This window comes from Heterodontus francisci, chromosome 5, assembly GCF_036365525.1.
Source record: "Heterodontus francisci isolate sHetFra1 chromosome 5, sHetFra1.hap1, whole genome shotgun sequence".
Lineage (NCBI taxonomy): Eukaryota > Metazoa > Chordata > Chondrichthyes > Heterodontiformes > Heterodontidae > Heterodontus > Heterodontus francisci.
Window position 1 is genome coordinate 106903483 of NC_090375.1, and position 17951 is coordinate 106921433.

The 17951-nt window shown below is 43.9% G+C and overlaps 1 protein-coding gene across 4 annotated transcripts in view; it reads left to right on the plus strand.

Annotated features, from left to right (window-relative positions):
* Positions 1 to 10768: 10768 nt before the first annotated feature.
* LOC137369990 (NSFL1 cofactor p47-like) overlaps positions 10769 to 17951 on the plus strand; it is a 61448-nt gene continuing 54265 nt past the window's right edge. The window contains exon 1 of one of the 4 annotated variants that reach the window (XM_068031872.1): positions 10769 to 11116. In XM_068031872.1, coding sequence (XP_067887973.1) covers positions 11006 to 11116 — 111 coding nt within the window. In that variant the 5' untranslated portion in view covers positions 10769 to 11005. Of the gene's footprint in view, positions 11117 to 11349; positions 11453 to 17951 lie in introns of those variants that run through there. The other 3 variants (XM_068031874.1, XM_068031877.1, XM_068031876.1) reach the window with 3 other exon arrangements.

Genomic DNA, 17951 nt, shown 5'->3' on the forward strand with positions numbered 1-17951 from the left:
CTTAACTCCTCCACTGTTGCTCAATTACTAGACTGCTTATCCGATAAGCAGAAATGTTCTCCAACTAATTATTGAGAAGACTGAAGCCATTGTTTTTGGTCCTTGCTCCAAACTCAGTTCCTATCTATCGAATCCATCCTTCTCCCTGGCAACTCTCTGAGACTAAACCAGACTGTTTTCAGCCTTGGTGTCATACTTGTCACTGAATCCTTGTGCTATCACTAAGACTGCCATCTCCATAACATCATCTAACTTTGCCTTCGCACATCTGCTGCTGAAACTCCTATTTGTGCCTCTGTTACCTCTAGACTTGACTCCTCTATTACATTCCTGGCTGGTCTCCTACATTCTACCTTCTGTAAACTTGAGATCATCCAAAACTCTGTTGACTGTGTCTCAACTCACACCAAGTCCCATTCATCTATCACTGCTGTGCTTGTTGACCTATATTGGTAGCTGGTCAAGCAATGTATTGATTTTAAAATTCTCATTTTGTTTTCAAATCCATGCATGGCCTCACCCCTCCCCATCTCTGTAATCTCCTCTAGCCCCCTAAACCTTTGAGATATCTGCACTCATCTAATTCTGGCCTCTTGAGCATCTCTGATTTTAATTGCCCCACCATCGGTGGAAGTGCTTTCAGTTGTCTAGGCCCTAAGTTTTAGAATTCCCACCCTAAACCTCTCCATCTCACTTTCCTCCTTTATGACATTCCTTAAAACCTACCTCTTTGACCAAGGTTTTTGCCACCTGACCTAATATCTCCTCATGTGGCTCGGTGTCATATTTTGCTTTATAATGCTCCCGTGAAGCATCTTGGGATGTTTTATTACGTTAAAGGTGCTATATAAATATAAGTTGTTGCTGTAAATGTTGGTATTCAGAGGGATTTAGACGCTCTTGTACATTGATCACAGTCAGTTCACATGCAGGTACAGCAATTAGGAAAGCAAATGGTATATGTTAGCCTTTATTGCGAGGGGTTTGGTATAAGGAAGAGTAAGGAAGAGTAAGGAAGTTTTGCTGCAATCATATGGGGCTTTGGCAAGACCACACCTGGAGTACTGTGTACAGTTTGGTCTCCTTATCTAAGGAAGGATACACTTGCTTTAGACAGGGATAGGCACCAACATGGTCCACCACAAACATGTGACAGAATTATTGACTCAGCCATGCACATGGGGGCAATTAATCTGTATATAAAGTGTATAGCCATCAAAATACAGTCCAATTTAAAATACATTTCTCCCTATAAATAAAGCAGATAAGCATACAAATATCAATGGAGAGCAGCACAACTGTATTAGCAATCGAAACATCCACAAGGAATTGCCTTGAGAACTGTTGGGTTGATGGTTGTCTACGTATTGCAACTGCAACAACGAACACAAAGGACTTTAATGTAACTGCGGTGGCGAGGTACAATCAGAATCAAAAACATTAAATGAATTGAATTTATCATTATTAGCTTACCAGCTAACTAGGACAGCTAGCTAATCACTTTGTCCGATGTGGAAAATTATTTGCTATTTTACTGGTTGAATGACATAAAGTTACTTCTCACAGTCCTGGTTTTTATTGCATGATGGTTTAGCTGGCTGGCTACATGCTAATGCAATGTTATGTTACGCCAATGTGTTTTGTTGAATGATAATTTTCTTTAAATCACTGACTGGAGATCTGAATTTTTTTAGAGACATTTTTAAAAGACATTTAAAACAGGATGACTGCTGACAGCTTAAGATGATCACCTAGTTTGCTGCACTGCATCCTACATTGCAAAGGACTGTGAGGAGGGAGAAAAAATGTCTATGCATTTCCCAACAAAAACTAAGACGCAGGAAGTTTAAGGGAACTGTTTGTTCTTTCTTTTAGCAAAAAGAAGAAATACTGCTAACCGCTATGTTTGGATCACTGAGTGACTGTCATGTGACAAGCCCCTCCCCATCTGTGGTTTTAAGCTGGTGTTTTCTCTGCAACGGAGGAGAAGCAACTAGACTCTAACATGACCAGACCCTACATGAGGGTCCCTCTCTCTCTCTCTCCATTCCAGCTTGAAAGCTTTCAAATCCTGCTTGTTGACTGACCACCTTTGCATACTCCAGCTACAATCTGAAACCCTTTTGGAGGAAATCATCCGCATCACTATCTCCAAAAGACTCACCGAACCAGTCATCTACCTCTTCAAATTAAAAGCCTCAGGACCACTGAATTCACCTAGGAGCCAGCCGAATTGCCAAACTCCACAGACCTTATCCTTTTTTTATGGACGCTAATTCAACCAATCTACCTTTCTCCACTCTGTAACCTATTTTTGTGTGTGTAAACCTCTCGTGTGTGTGTGAGAGAGTGAAAGCTGGCGCATTGTTTATTATTTTATGAGTTCAGTTTAGGTACAATAAAGTTAACCTCTTTCTTTGTTAACTCAAGCAAAGCTGTCCAATGAGTTCTTGTTATGATCATAGCAGGTAAGTAATCAAACACCTATTGATTTGGCCAGTACATCCACTTTAAGAAAGAATTAAACCTATTGTGGTCAAACAAGGAGAGGGAAAAGAAGGAAGCCCTTCGCCCTCTCACTTAGAGTCGTAGAGTCATTGAGTTATACAGCACAGAAACAGGCCCTTCGGCCCATCGTATCCGTGCCGGCCATCAAGCACCTAACTATTCTCATCCCATTTTCCAGCACTTGGCCCGTAGCCTTGTATGCTATGGCGTTTCAACTGCTCATCTAAATACTTCTTAAATGTTTTGAGGGTTCCTGCCTCTACCACCTCTTCAGGCAGTGCTTTCCAGATTCCAACCACCCTCTGGCTGAAAAAAATCTTTCCTCAAATCCCCTCTAAACCTCCTGCCCCTTAACTTAAATCTGTGCCCCCTGGTTATTGCCCCCTCTGCTAAGGGAAAAGGTTTCTTCCTATCTAACCTATCAATATCACTTGACCATAACAGTTAGCATATGGTTTAGCTAGCTCTATTCTGTCAACAAAAGTAATTCACATTGGTATTGCATACTGTTTTCCTTGCTAGTTAGCTAATACAGTTGTACAGACGGATGTAAGAAAGAACTTGCATTAATGTAGCACCATTCACCACCCTGTGACTGAACTTAGGATGGATCCCGGGTCCAGTCCCAATTCCAGACCCCACCTCTCCCCAACTGATAAACTGCTTGAGAGACGAACCATCCCAGAGTCTACTTCAAATGCAAAAGTGCCACCGACTGGGACAAGTGACCAGTTTAGTACCAATTCGGGCCACTTGGATTCTGTGTTTCAAACCAGGAAGAGTCTCTTTCCCTGGAACCGAAGGAATCGGGGGCAGGGGCTAGGGGGAGCTGGTGGGGGGAAATACAAATGCTGAGAACTGACTTTGAGCTGTTACTGAGTCACTCCTGTCTCTGAATTTTCAAGAACTGAAAATAATTTGAAAATCTATATTGAACCATTTACTCCTTTCATTGGTGTACACTAACCAGTTTCTTTGTAAATTAAATACACAAATGTACAAATGTTTAAAACGTGCCTACTGGTGCCTGTGTGATTCAGAGATGCTCAATGAGAAAACCCTCCTCAAATTGGCACAATCCGCAGAAACTTGCCAGGCTCATTTTTTCTATCTGGGGGTGGGGGTCAGCATTGAGTGAAATTACTTTTACACCAGAGTTAAAGTTACATCAAGGGTAAACATAAGTTTACTCGATTGTTTGTACTGGTTTGGCTGATGTCACCCGAATTATACTCATAAAACTAGTGGAAAGTCAACCTCCTTATAGTTAACTTAGTGACTCCTTTTGAAAATAAACTTCAGGTATAAACTTGTGCCTTTACGTACAAAAGAGTCATTTATTATATTGTAGAAAAATACTCCATTAGAATTAAACAATATCTATAATTGATGCAGGATTTAGAACTGCTTTAACAACAATAAAAAAGCTTCTGACTCCATTCCCTTATTTGAAAACAAAGGCCTATTCTAGAATAACCTTTTAACAAAAGTTTTAAGTGTGCTCATGGTTAGCTCAGAATCGCCAAGACCCTCGAAATATCTCAGTGTTCCCGCGTTGTGGTGTAGCTCATGATCTGGAGTCAGGTCCTGATTTTATGTATGGTTACCAGTACTAGACCCTGCCTGTGTGTGAACAGTGCAATGTGATTCCGGGTCCCATCGCTCCAGGACTGATCCCGATGCCTTACTTTTGTTCCTGGTAATTTAAAATGTCTTAGTCCAAGCCTTTAAACTTGGGTTTTTAAATATTTAAAATATATATTTAATATAAACATTTTAAAATAATTTTAAAGCACAAATTGAAAGGCTTGGAGCAAAACATTTAAAATTAACATGGATCTCAAATTTTTTTACCATGGACACTGGTGAATGGACACGTTGCCAACCCCCTTAGTGGGGTACAACAAAAGTTCACTACATTGATTCATGGGAGGAGAGGGCTCTCCCATGAGGAGAGATTGAGTAGAATGGGCCAATATTCTCTGGAATTTAGAAGAATGAGAGGTCATTTAACTGAAATGTATAAAATTCTGAGTGAGTAGATGCTCAGAGGCTGTTTCGTCTGCTTGAAGAGTCTAGAACTAGGACTCATAGTCTCAGGATAAGGGTTGGCCATTACGAACTGAAATGAGGAGAGAATTCTTCACTCCAGAAGTTTGTGAATCTTTGGGATTCTCTATCCCAGTGGGCTGTGAATGCTCAGTCATTGAGTACATCCAAGACTGAGACTGATAGATTTTAGGGCACTAAGGGAATCATGGAATATGGGAATAGGGTGGAAGTGTGGAGTTGACGTCGAAGATCAGACATGATCATATTGAATTGCAGAGTAGGCATGAATGGCCAAATGGCCTACTTCTGCTCCTATTACTTACGTTCCTTTCCCATCTCCTGCCAGACTTCGTAGGCCTCCCCATAAAAAAGCACTTTAAAACTATACACAATTTTATACAAATGAAAATTATTTTTGTTATATGAATATAATGGTTACTGAAATGTTCAAATGGATTTGTAGGCGATCTCCATTTTTTGTCATATGTGCTGACATTTAAGCTTCAAATTTCCAAAACTGATAACCACTCATATGTATTTAGATCTCTTCCTGTTGTTACGACCAAGGCAGGAGAAATTCACTGTTAATTCAGTCCCACTTCTCCATGGGTCACAGCATATCAATACTTTTTCTCACCTAATGAAGAATAACCAATTAGACACTCTATTTGTCTGCCAGATTAAAGCACACCAAAGAGATTGCTTTAAACAACAACGTTAAATATTTATTAGAAAAAAATGTCTTAACCACTAAGAGATAACTCTATATCTATGAAAAGCTCCTTATTTCCCTAACCCTCATACACACACACACACATACATTCAACAAAAAACAGTTAATTAACCTGGGGAAAAGGATCTTGGTTTACAACTGTTTCATAGGAATAAAAAGGAATGATAAAAATAACTCAGTTTGTCACATTCTGGTAGGAAAGTCATCGGGTGGGTGAGGTGTCCCAGAGTCGAATAGTTAGATGCCACTTGAAGTCTCTCCAGGCGAAGTTGATAAACAGTCTGTGATGGGTAGGCGTTCAAGGCAATTCAGCTACAGCAGGCGTCATGTAGGTCTTTCGGCAGGGGTGTAGCAAAAGGTCTGCTTAGGACTCACAGCAGTAGTATAGCAGTAGAAGCTTTATTCAGGTTCCAGGATTTCCCAAAACACAGGACGCAACAGGACCCACACTGGATGCAAGAATTCTTCAGAGACAGGAGGCAAATGGAATCTGCCACCTTTCAAATACAGGGTTTCTTTTCAAGAGATGCAAGTTTCCTTTACTGAGAGAGGTCTTTTCTGGGTTTTCCACTTTGATCTCCAGCCAGGTCAAATATCAAGTTTTAATTGCCTGCTCTTTGTCCGACTCACTGGTTTTTAAAAGGATCCAAAGTGAAAGTAAACCTCCCTGAGCTGATCACATGACCAGATACAGCATCTCCCCCATCATTCAAAGTATTGCTCTGCGGAGGTCAAAACCTCTGGCTGGCTTCCTTGAAACTGCTTGCTTTCCTATTCTTGTATACAAAGTCAACATCCAAAAAATTCAGCTATTTGCAGGTGTCCATGTCCACTGAAAATCATTTTTTCAGTTTTTAAAACACAAAGAATTCTAAGACTTTAGTACAAAAATAAAACCTCTTGTAAAACTGTCTCCATGTCCTTTCTGCCTGAGCCAAAACACTGGACATTTGAAAAACATTGGTACAATGCAGAAGTTGCTTAAAAAGATAATTATTAATTAAATTTAGTTGCTTGTGCTTGTGTGAATCAAGTGCAATATTCTACCACCATCTTGCTTGTCATATGTACATTCTAAAATTCTTGGAAACTGTCAACAACATGCATTTATATAGCATCTTCAAAAAAGAGAAAAGTCTCAAGGCACTTCACAGGAATGTAAGCAAAGATCAAGGCAGAGGTAAAGAAAATATTATGACAAGTGTCCAAAGACCAAAGGATCAAAGAGGTAGGTTGCAAGGAGGGTCTTAAAGGAGGAGAGACAGGTGGAGAGGTTTAAGAAATTCCAGAGTTTCGGGCTTAGATGGCTGAATGCACAGCTGCCAATGGTGGTCGAAGTGGGGGATGCACAAGAAGCCAAAGTTGGGGAAATGCTTGTCTCATTGGCTAGAGGCAGGGAGAAGCGAGGCCATGGAAAGTTTTGAACATGAGGATGAGAATTTTAAAAATCGAGGGATTGCTGGATCATGGGCCAATGTAAGTCAACAAGCACAGGGGTAACTGGAAAACTGTGTTAAGAGATGGGCAGCAGAGTCTTGCATGGACTTAAGTTTATGAAGTTAAAAGAGGGGAGGCCTGCCACAAAAGAATTGGAATAATTGAGTATTCTTTTTTTTTCTTTCTTTTTCTTCTTTTCTTTTGGGCCTCCTTATCTCGAGAGACAATGGATACGCGCCTGGAGGTGGTCAGTGGTTTGTGAAGCAGCGCCTGGAGTGGCTATAAAGGCCAATTCTGGAGTGACAGGCTCTTCCACAGGTGCTGCAGAGAAATTTGTTTGTTGGGGCTGTTGCACAGTTGGCTCTCCCCTTGCGCCTCTGTCTTTTTTCCTGCCAACTACTAAGTCTCTTCGACTCGCCACAATTTAGCCCTGTCTTTATGGCTGCCCGCCAGCTCTGGCGAATGCTGGCAACTGACTCCCACGACTTGTGATCAATGTCACACGATTTCATGTCACGTTTGCAGACGTCTTTATAACGGAGACATGGACGGCCGGTGGGTCTGATACCAGTGGCGAGCTCGCTGTACAATGTGTCTTTGGGGATCCTGCCATCTTCCATGCGGCTCACATGGCCAAGCCATCTCAAGCGCCGCTGACTCAGTAGTGTGTATAAGCTGGGGGTGTTGGCCGCTTCAAGGACTTCTGTGTTGGAGATATAGTCCTGCCACCTGATGCCAAGTATTCTCCGAAGGCAGCGAAGATGGAATGAATTGAGACGTCGCTCTTGGCTGGCATACGTTGTCCAGGCCTCGCTGCCGTAGAGCAAGGTACTGAGGACACAGGCCTGATACACTCGGACTTTTGTGTTCCATGTCAGTGCGCCATTTTCCCACACTCTCTTGGCCAGTCTGGACATAGCAGTGGAAACCTTACCCATGCGCTTGTTGATTTCTGCATCTAGAGACAGGTTACTGGTGATAGTTGAGCCTAGGTAGGTGAACTCTTGAACCACTTCCAGAGCGTGGTCGCCAATATTGATGGATGGAGCATTTCTGACATCCTGCCCCATGATGTTCGTTTTCTTGAGGCTGATGGTTAGGCCAAATTCATTGCAGGCAGACGCAAACCTGTCGATGAGACTCTGCAGGCATTCTTCAGTGTGAGATGTTAAAGCAGCATCGTCAGCAAAGAGGAGTTCTCTGATGAGGACTTTCCGTACTTTGGACTTCGCTCTTAGACGGGCAAGGTTGAACAACCTGCCCCCTGATCTTGTGTGGAGGAAAATTCCTTCTTCAGAGGATTTGAACGCATGTGAAAGCAGCAGGGAGAAGAAAATCCCAAAAAGTGTGGGTGCGAGAACACAGCCCTGTTTCACACCACTCAGGATAGGAAAGGGCTTGAAATTGAGTATTGAGTTAACAAAAGCATATATGAGGCTTTCAGCAGTAGCTGAGCTGAGGCAGGGCGAAGATGGGTGATATTACGGAGTTGGAAATAGGTGGTCTTTGTGACGGAGAGAATATGGGGTCAGAAGCTCAACTCAGGGCGATATTGGGCGACAAGGTTGCAAACAATCAGATACAGTCTGAGACAGTGGCCAGACTGGATATTAAACAAGCAGTTTGACAACACAGAGGCAGTGAAGGTGTCGTGAGAGGTGAGGGTAAGTTAGGGCTCAGTGTCATCAAAGTACATGTTGAACCTGACGAGTTTCAAATAATGTTATCAAAGGGTGGCATGTAGATGAGAAATAAGAGGGTGCCAAGGATAGACAACAGTGAAGAAGCAGGAAGAGAAGCCATTGCAGGAGATTTGTTGGTGACAACTGGAGAGTTAAGAGTGAAACCAGGTGAAGGCAGTTCCACTCAGCTCTAATACGGAGGAGTGGAGCTGGAGAAGGATGGTGTAGTCAACTGTGCCAAAAGATGCCGATATGTTGAGATGGATTAGGATGAATAGTGTACCATGATCACAGTGGATTCATTTGTGACTTTGACTAGTAATGTGGCAAGGACGGAAACCTGATTGAAGAGCTTGAAATATTGAATTGCATGAAAGATGGGCACTGATTTGGGACATGACAACACATTCAAGGGCTGGAATTTTACTTTCGCCGGACAGGTGCCGTCCACTGACTGAAAAGTTGGTGGCGATCCCGCCTCTGCCTGACCTGGGGATCCGGACTGCATTTTATGGTCTCCAGGCCTTAATTGTTCAGCTTGGGTTTTGCCAGGGCCACTCAGCTCCTGACCTCATTACAACCTTGGTTCAAACATGAATAAAGAGCTGAACTCAGGAAGTGAGGTGAGAGTGACTGCCTTGACATCAAGGCAGCATTTGAACAAATCTGGCATCAAGGAGCCCTAGCAAAACTGGACTCAATGAGAATCAGGGGGAAAACTCTCTGCTAGTTAGAGTCGTACCTAGCACAAAGGAAGATGGTTGTAGTTGTTGGAGGTCAATCATCTCAGCTCCAGAACATCACCGCAGGAGTTCCTCAGGGTAGTGTCCTAGGCCCAACTATCTTCAGCTGCTTCATCAATGACCATCCAATGTTCAGCATCATTCGTGACTCCTCAGATACTGAAACAGTCAGTTTAGAAATTCAGCAAGACCTGGACAATATCCAGGCTTGGGCTGATAAGTGCCAAGTAACATTCACGCCACACAAGTACCAGACAATGACCATCTCCAACAAGATAGAATCTAACCATCTCTCCTTGACATTCAATTACAATCACTGAATCCCCCACTATCAACATCCTGGGGGTTCCCATTGACCAGAAACTGAACTGAAGTAGCCATATAAATACCGTGGCTACAAGAGCAGGTCAGAGGCTAGGAATCCTGTGGCGAGTAACTCACCTCCTGACTCCCCAAAACCTGTCCACAATCTACAAGGCACAAGTCAGGAATGTGATGGAATATTCTCCATTTGCCTGGATGGGTGTAGCTCCAATAACGCTCAAGAAGCTCGACACCATCCAGGACAAAGCAGCCTACTTGATTGGCACCCCATCCACAAAATTCACTTCCTCCATCACCGACACACAGTGACAGCAGTGTGTACCATCTACAAGATGCATTGCAGCAACACATGAAGGCTCCTTAGACAGCACCTTCCAAACCCGCGACCTCTACCACCTAGAAGGACAAGGACAGCAGATGCAAGGGAACACCACCACCAGCAGGTTCTTCTCCAAACCACACACCATCATGACTTGGAACCATATTGCCGTTCCTTCACTGTCACCGGTGTACCTACCCAACATGGATTGCAGCTGTTTAAGAAGGCAGCTTAAGGGTAATTCGGGATGGGCAATAAACGCTAATCCAGCAAGCATCCCATGAACGAATAAAAAAAATTGTTCTGAGGCAGGACTTCCACCTCATTGAGGCAGGAAGTCCCACCTAGCGGAGGTGCTGTCCAATCAGCAGGCTGGCAGCTCTTAGTCCCTGCAGCGCCACTGGGAGCAGTGGCCACTGCTGGGACTGCAACCCAGCATCAACAAGAAGTGGAAGGACACCCTGGGAAAAGTTACATTTTTGGGGCCTCTCTGGGGGTGATCAGTCAGGCCCTGGCAAGGCAAAGGTGGTTGATTGGGGGGGGACAGGGGTCGTGTTGGGTGTGGTTGGAGCATTGGGGACAGCCCTCCATTGGGCACAGGCTGCCTGATCATGAGGGCCGCTGCCCCCGCCCCCCGCCATCAGAAAACCACCTGCTTTGGTCAGGTGGCTTTTCTCAGGCCTGGGCCAATTGACTGGCAATGGGTAAAATCCCCGTGGCGGTGGGCGGAGGCCCTCAAGTGGCTGTTAACTGGCCACTTGAGGGCCTTAATCGGCCTGGGGTAGGCGGGCTAGTTTTTGCCACGTAATATGGCTCCATTTTATGACCCCCCTCCCTCCCACCTGTTCTTCGGGGGAGAGTTAAATTCGGGCCGAGCAATTTGGTGACAAAAGGGAGATAGGCAGGAGATTGCAAAGGGCGGTTATTTGCAAGTGTGCGGGGGTGGCAGTATAGTTGAAATATTTGAATAGGGTGGAGAGGGAGGAGAAGGTGGGTCTCATGAACAGGATGAGCTGGGAGAGAGAAATGCGCCATCTCAGCGAGAGCAGGGGTAATAAGGTGCCGCGCTTTTCTGCTTCCGACCTGTTGTGATCTTGAGCTCAGCTTAAGGAAGCAACAGCCGAGTTAGTACCCCGAGCGCAAGCGGGGCGCGGAGCTCAGTAGAGCGGAGGCGGCGACGGGCGGAACCCGGGCGCAGAGCGGAAAGATGGCGGATGGCGCTGAACGGGAGGAGAGGACACGGCGATTGGTGCGGTTAACCGGGGCGGTGGAGGAGCGGGCCCGGGCTCAGCTGGAGGCAACCGGCTGGGATGTGCAGGTGACGGAGTGGCTTTCGGATGTTTGTGTTTTTTTTTTGTGAGCAGGTTCTTGTTTTCTCGTTGAGGTGATTGAGAGGCGGCAGTTAGCGATGGCTGATATAAAACCCGCCCTCGCCAGCCCCCTCAGCACGGTTCAACCCCCCCCCCCCCCCCCGTCCGTCCGTCCAGTTTGCGGTTACACAATGTATGACCGGCCTGTGGCCGCACTGTCCCGGTACTGATGGACTGTCCTGTCGGTGAGCCAGTGCCTACTCTCCCCTCAGGGTCCAGGTTGAATTATGATGGTTTACCGAATCGCATCTAACAAGGGATTGCTTGAGATTGAAAGAGAACAGGTTCCTTTTTTCCCAACCTTTTGGACCATTACTTTCCTCTGATCAGCGCAGTAATGTTTGGTGGTTTTTGGATTATGGGATTAGTAGCGCACTTTCAGTTGGCCATTTTTAGCCCGATAAACGTGGTGATGGTTCAAAATGCTGGAAAAAAGAACTTGATTAATACTGATTATGTCTATCTGATTTATCTTTCTCATTGTGAAAATGTACTTTGCTCAAGATTTTATGGAGACAATACATAGGATTTCCTCAGTGCATACAATCCCAGTGGCTGTGCGGAGTTTGCAAGTTCTCTGTGACCGCGTGGGTTTCCGCCGGGTGCTCCAAAGACTTGCAGGTTGATGGGTAAATTTGCCATTGTAAATTGCCCTCAGTGTAGGTAGGAGAATGGTAGGCAATATGGGATGAATGTCTTCATCTTCATCTTTGGCCTCCTTGTGTCGAGAGACAATGGGTAAGCGCCTGGAGGTGGTCAGTGGTTTGTGAAGCAGCGCCTGGAGTGGCGAAAAAGGCCAATTCTAGAGTGGCAGACTCTTCCACAGCTGCTGCAGATAAAATTGGTTGACAAGGCTGTTACGCAGTTGGCTCTCTCCTTGCGCTTCTGACTTTTTTCCTGCCAACTGCTAAGTTTCTTCGATTCGCCATGCCTTTATGGTTGCCTGCCAGCTCTGCCGATCGCTGGCAACTGACTCCCACGACTTGTGATCAATGTCACAGGACTTCATGTCGCGTTGGCAGACGTCTTTAAAGAGGAGACAAGTACGGCCGGTGGGTCTGATACCAGTGACGAGCTCGCTGTACAATGTGTCCTTGGGGATCCTGCCATCTTCCATGCAACTCACATGGCCAAGCCATCTCGGGCGCCGCTGGCTTAGTAGGGTGTATATGCTGGGGATGTTGGCCGCCTCGAGGACTTCAGTGTTGGAGATACGGTCCTGCCACCTGATGCCAAGGATTCTCCGGAGGCAGCGAAGATGGAATGAATTGAGACGTCGCTCTTGGCTGATGTACGTTGTCCAGGCCTCGCTGCCGTAGAGCAAGATACTGAGGACACAGTCTTGATACACTTGGACTTTTGTGTTCTGTGTCAGTGTGCCATTTTCCCACACTCTCTTGGCCAGTCTGGACATAGCAGTGGAAGTCTTTCCCATGCGCTTGTTGATTTCTGCATCGAGAGACAGGTTACTGGTGATAGTTGAGCCTAGGTAGGTGAACTCTTGAACCACTTCCAGAGAGTGGTCGCCGATATTTATGGATGGGGCATTTGTGACATCCTGTCCCATGATGTTCATTTTCTTGAGGCTGAAGGTTAGGCCAAATTCGGTGCAGGCAGCCGCAAACCTGTCGATGAGTCTCTGCAGACATTCTTTAGTGTGAGATGTTAATGCAGCATCGTCAGCAAAGAGAAGTTCCCTGATGAGGACTTTCCGTACCTTGCTCTTCGCTCTTAGATGGGCAAGGTTGAACAACCTGCCATCTGATATTGTGTGGAGGAAAATTCCTTCTTCTGACGACTTGAATGCATGAGAGAGCAGCAGGGAGAAGAAGAACCCATACGGTGTAGGTGCGAGAACACAGCCCTGTTTCACGCCACTCAGGATAGGAAAGGGGTCTGATGACGTGCCGCTATGCTGAATTGTGCCTTTCATATTGTCATGGAATGAGGTAATGATACTTCGTGGCTTTGGTGGACATCCAATCTTTTCTAGTAGTCTGAAGAGACCACGTCTGCCGATGAGGTCAAAGGCTTTGGTGAGATCACGGCATTTCTCCTGTAGCTGTCGAAGGGAGAACAGCATGTCAACGGTGGATCTCTCTGCTCGAAAGCCACACTGTGCCTCAGGATAGACACGCTCAGCCAGCTTCTGGAGCCTGTTTAAAGCAACTCGAGCGAAGACATTCCCCACTATGCTGAGCAGGGAGATTCCACGGTAGTTGTAGTTGTAGCAGGTCACCCTTGTTCTTCTAGAGGGTGATGATATTGGCATCGCACATGTCCTGTGGTACTGCTCCCTCGTCCCAGCACAGGCAAAGCAGTTCGTACAGTGCTGAAAGTATAGCAGGCTTGGCACTCCTGATGATTTCAGGGGTATTGCCGTCCTTCCCAGGGGCTTTTCCGCTGGCTAGAGAATCAGTGGCATCACTGAGTTCCGATTTTGTTGGCTGTACGTCCAGCTCATCCATGACTGGCAGAGACTGGGCTGCCTTGAGGACGGTCTCAGTGACAACATTTTCCCTAGAGTACAGTTCTAGGTAGTGTTTCACCCAGCGGTCCATTTGCTTGCGTTGATCAGTGATTGTGTCCCCTGATTTAGATTTGAGGGGGGTAATCTTTCATGATGGTTGGCCCAAAAGCCCTCTTAATGCCATCATACATTCCTCTGATGTTTCCGGTGTCTGAGGCCAGCTGAATATGACTGCATAGGTGTTGCCAGTAGTCATTTGCGCAGCACCTGGCTGTTCTTTGTGCAGTGCTTCTGGCTGCTTTAATTGCTACGGATGTTAACTTATTAATGTAGGATTAGTATAAATGGGTGGTTGATGGTTGGCACAGACTCGGTGGGCCGAAGGGCCTGTTTCAGTTCTGTATCTCTGACTCTATTTCTGTGGAATGTTTCAGAAGTTGCAGAGATGTCTTTATATTGCCCTGGAATTATGCAGTATGATTAATGGTGAGATAATCCAGCATGAAGTGTCAATGCAATGAATGGCAGGCACCGTTCCTTCGCTGTTCGTTAAGCTTGCCCAAAGACTTTCTACGTTCTTTTTACACTGGACCATCCAAAAAGAACAGCATATCTGGGACTTGTGTGAACAGCAGAAGCAACTGTATATTTTCATAACCAAAAGGGACAGATAGAAAAAGTAAAGAAAAAAGTATTTTTTTAAACTCCAACAATAGTTAAAATCTTCACACAGTTAATTCAGTGTCAGAGATTGTTTGGTAGTAATTAAGACTTACCATGCCATTAAAAGAGTACTTGCATTGGGATGGACAAGTTCTAACTTTTTCTAGTGAGTTTAGATTATATTTATAAGGTAAATACAGCAACTTCACATTGTTCTATGTATTTGAATGAAAAACCCAATGCCATTTCTGGACATTTTCTTGGAGGAACATCGCATCTTGGATAACAGTTTCCAGATTTCTGCATTTAACTGCACATATGCAGTCACCAAAACTTGCTGTTAACACACTTATTTCCACAGTAAATTATTATTTACATTTTTGGAAGCTGTCCCCTTTTTGGTCCCTCAGGATCGACGGATTAAGTAGCATTCCCTTCTCTGGTAGAAATCGAGCTCACGAGATTACTGGCCTCATCTTTTGACTATCCTTGTGCCTTGGTAAATTTGTTTGGGACAACTTAGTGTTTGATTCATGCTAGAGTTAATTTCATTAAAATGAATAAAAACTTGTTCCTACTTTCAGAGTGTAACAGTGTGTTATGATAGGTGGTAAGGGGTGGGAAAAGGAAGAATGTGCAGGGTTATTGGGAGAAGGCAGGGGAATGGAACTGAGGGAATTGCTCTTTTGGAGACTCAGTGCAGACACGATGGGCTGAATGGCTGCTTGCTGCACTGTAACGATTCTGTGTGGGTGGTGCCCACTGTTCACCTCCCCAATGACTGCAGTCGTGCTTTGTTTAAAATGATGAGTTAGTCAGAGTGTTTTTTTTTTTAGGGTCAAATAAACAGACAAATTAGAGGTTTTCTTGTCGGTTTAAACCAGAAGATTAACTATTCCTTGAACAATATTCATTCACTCTCTCATGCACTCTCGAGAGGATAGATAAAAGGTAAAGGCTAAATGTTCACGGTGTAGTAGGTATTCGTGGTTTATGGTAAGCCTGTTGAATCTGCTAAGTAGGACAGTCTTTTTTAAAGATGCAGGCCTGGGTGTTTGTAGTCTTGAACATGTTGAGTGCTGTAGATTTCTGGTGGTTAAGATTTCAGACTGGAGGTGGTGGTCATTTTCAGTTCTCTGCGGTACCAAGTTGGTGTAAAATTGGCAGCAGGACTGCTTCTTGTTTAGGCTGGATCTTTCCACAGCCCCTGGCTTGACTATCTTCTGTGAGGTTGCTCTTTCCGGAAGGTTATCTTTTAAGGTCACAATTTATCATGCTAGCATTTCTATTATTTGACACATGGCCTTCACCCTTGGTGTGCCACACAATGGACTAGGATGTGGAATCCATGGTGGTTGATGTCTGGATGAGTATTATTCTGTTAAGATGTGGCTACTTCACACCTTTGTCTCAGAAGAAAACCATTCAACTCAGGAATGGCTCTTGATGGGTTTAGGATGGGCGTAGTTGACACCTCTGAGTTTGGAATGTATCCTTTTGTCCTATTGAGAGTGCAGCAGTGTTTGAATGCGCAGGCCAGGTCATCTGACCTTTGGTGGGCATCTTGCAACACATTGAAATTGACTTTTCCTTTTTTTTAAAAAAGTGGACAAAGAGTCCACACTGATTAAAGTTCATATCTTAAAAGTAGCAATATTATATGTCTATATTGGACATCACAAGTGTATTTCATCAAAAGAAGTAAAAACATTTTTTTATATTGTTCAAATCTGTTCAGTTTAGTACACACATTTTCATGATCTCTGTGCATTGTTTAATCTTCTGTCACATGTAAAGTTACACAAAATTATTAGTTCAAATTTCCCAGGAACCAATCAAAATAGTGCAAACATTTCACACTGTCTGGACATAACCCTCAAACATATTTTCAATTGTTAGCCACATTGCTTCCTCAAATAAAAGTCCCCTATCTTCCTCCCCCACCATACTGCAACAATATAACCTCTGATTCACTGTGAGCAATTCCACAGATTAGGCTAGACGTAGTGTGCATATAATGCACTTTTTTGATAATTACCATTAACAAAATAATGACATTATAAACTCTTTAAATGATGTTGTAGAAATGTGCTACAAATAAAATGGTTAAAGTGTTTCGATGCACAACAGTTTATAAGGCAAAAACAATTAGAAGTAATTAATTATGAGTGAATATTACTTAGGTGGCCCAGTGCTGATTCAAGTTGGTTATTCATATTCCATTCATAGAGGCCAAGTAGCATAGTTATAATATAGTTTTGCTCATGCTAGAACACTTAACTAACATTAAATGTGTTATTTCTTATATTTCCATTTTCCATTTCCATATTCTTTCATATACCAATAGTGTCACATTTTATGGTTAGAAATTTATGATTAAATGTTGTTGGTTTATTGTACAATGACACTCTTTCCAGAGACAAATTACCTATTTCCTGGTCTAAGGCTTTTAGGCATGGTGCTAAAGTTTAGGGGTAAGCTGGAGCAGTGTTTTGGGTTGTCAGGTAAACCCCCCCCCCCACCTGCCAAGACTGAGGCACACATTATTTTGCCACATGAACATTAAAACTTAAAAATTGCAAGTTCCTGACTGGAAATACATTTTGATAGAACCAGACAATGTGGAAACAAAGGGAGCCATTTCCTGCCCGCCAATACACAGCAAGAGACCTGGTCAAACCAGTTAGTCACATGACCACCTGCTGGCCAACTAGGGGAGTTTTAAACTGGTAAAACTGATTTTGAATTCAGAACGCTGTGTGTTCATGGATTGAGAACATCTCCTCCCCTGTCTGCCTGCTTCCATCTCCTTCCCATGGAACTGAATCTTGTGAAAACACGTGAAACTCAGAGAGAACCGTGTCCTAAGTGAACGAGGTTTTAAGAAGACTACTGGGCCCCAACGAAACGCAAGACCATATCTTCAATCAAGGACGACAGCGAGCTCGAGAAACAGTAACAAGATATTTCCTCAAACTGTTCTACTTGTCCTTTCTTCTCTTTTCTGTCCTTATTTGCATGTGTGTATCGCGTGTGCATGCTAGCGTGGGCACGTTGTATCTCCAATGGTGTTAACCTTATTAGAGTTTAAGTTTAAGGTTGAATAAATTTCATCTTCTTTAAACCAAAGAAAGCCTGTTTGTGCTCATTTCTTTGCCTTATGATTGTAAAGTTGTAAACAAGGATTCACAAAGGGGGAGCTCAAAACACTGTGTGTTTAAAATTAAACCCTGTTACAATAAGACCAAGTGAAGATAGTAACAGAACCCTAGACACCTTTCACACCTGGTCGTAACAGGGTAAAGGCTTGTACCTTTACTTTCATCGCATGAGCCACAAACTATTTGACAGCTCCATGGATTTAGTTCTGTTGGAATACCACCTATCTTTTGTGGTTTATATTTCTTGTTAACTTCTAAAATGACTTGCTGTAAAGTATTGCACAATGAATTTATTAGAATGCCAAAATGCCCCAAGCTTATAGTTCAATGAAATAGAGTTAGCATTTCAGGCCGGTGACGTTTAATTGGTGCTGCCTGACTTGCTGAGTATTGCCAGAATTTTCTGTTTTTATTTCAAATTTCCAGCATCTGCAGTATTTTGCTTTGTGCTAAGTATACTGGAACCTGTCATAGCCGCTAAGCGCATTG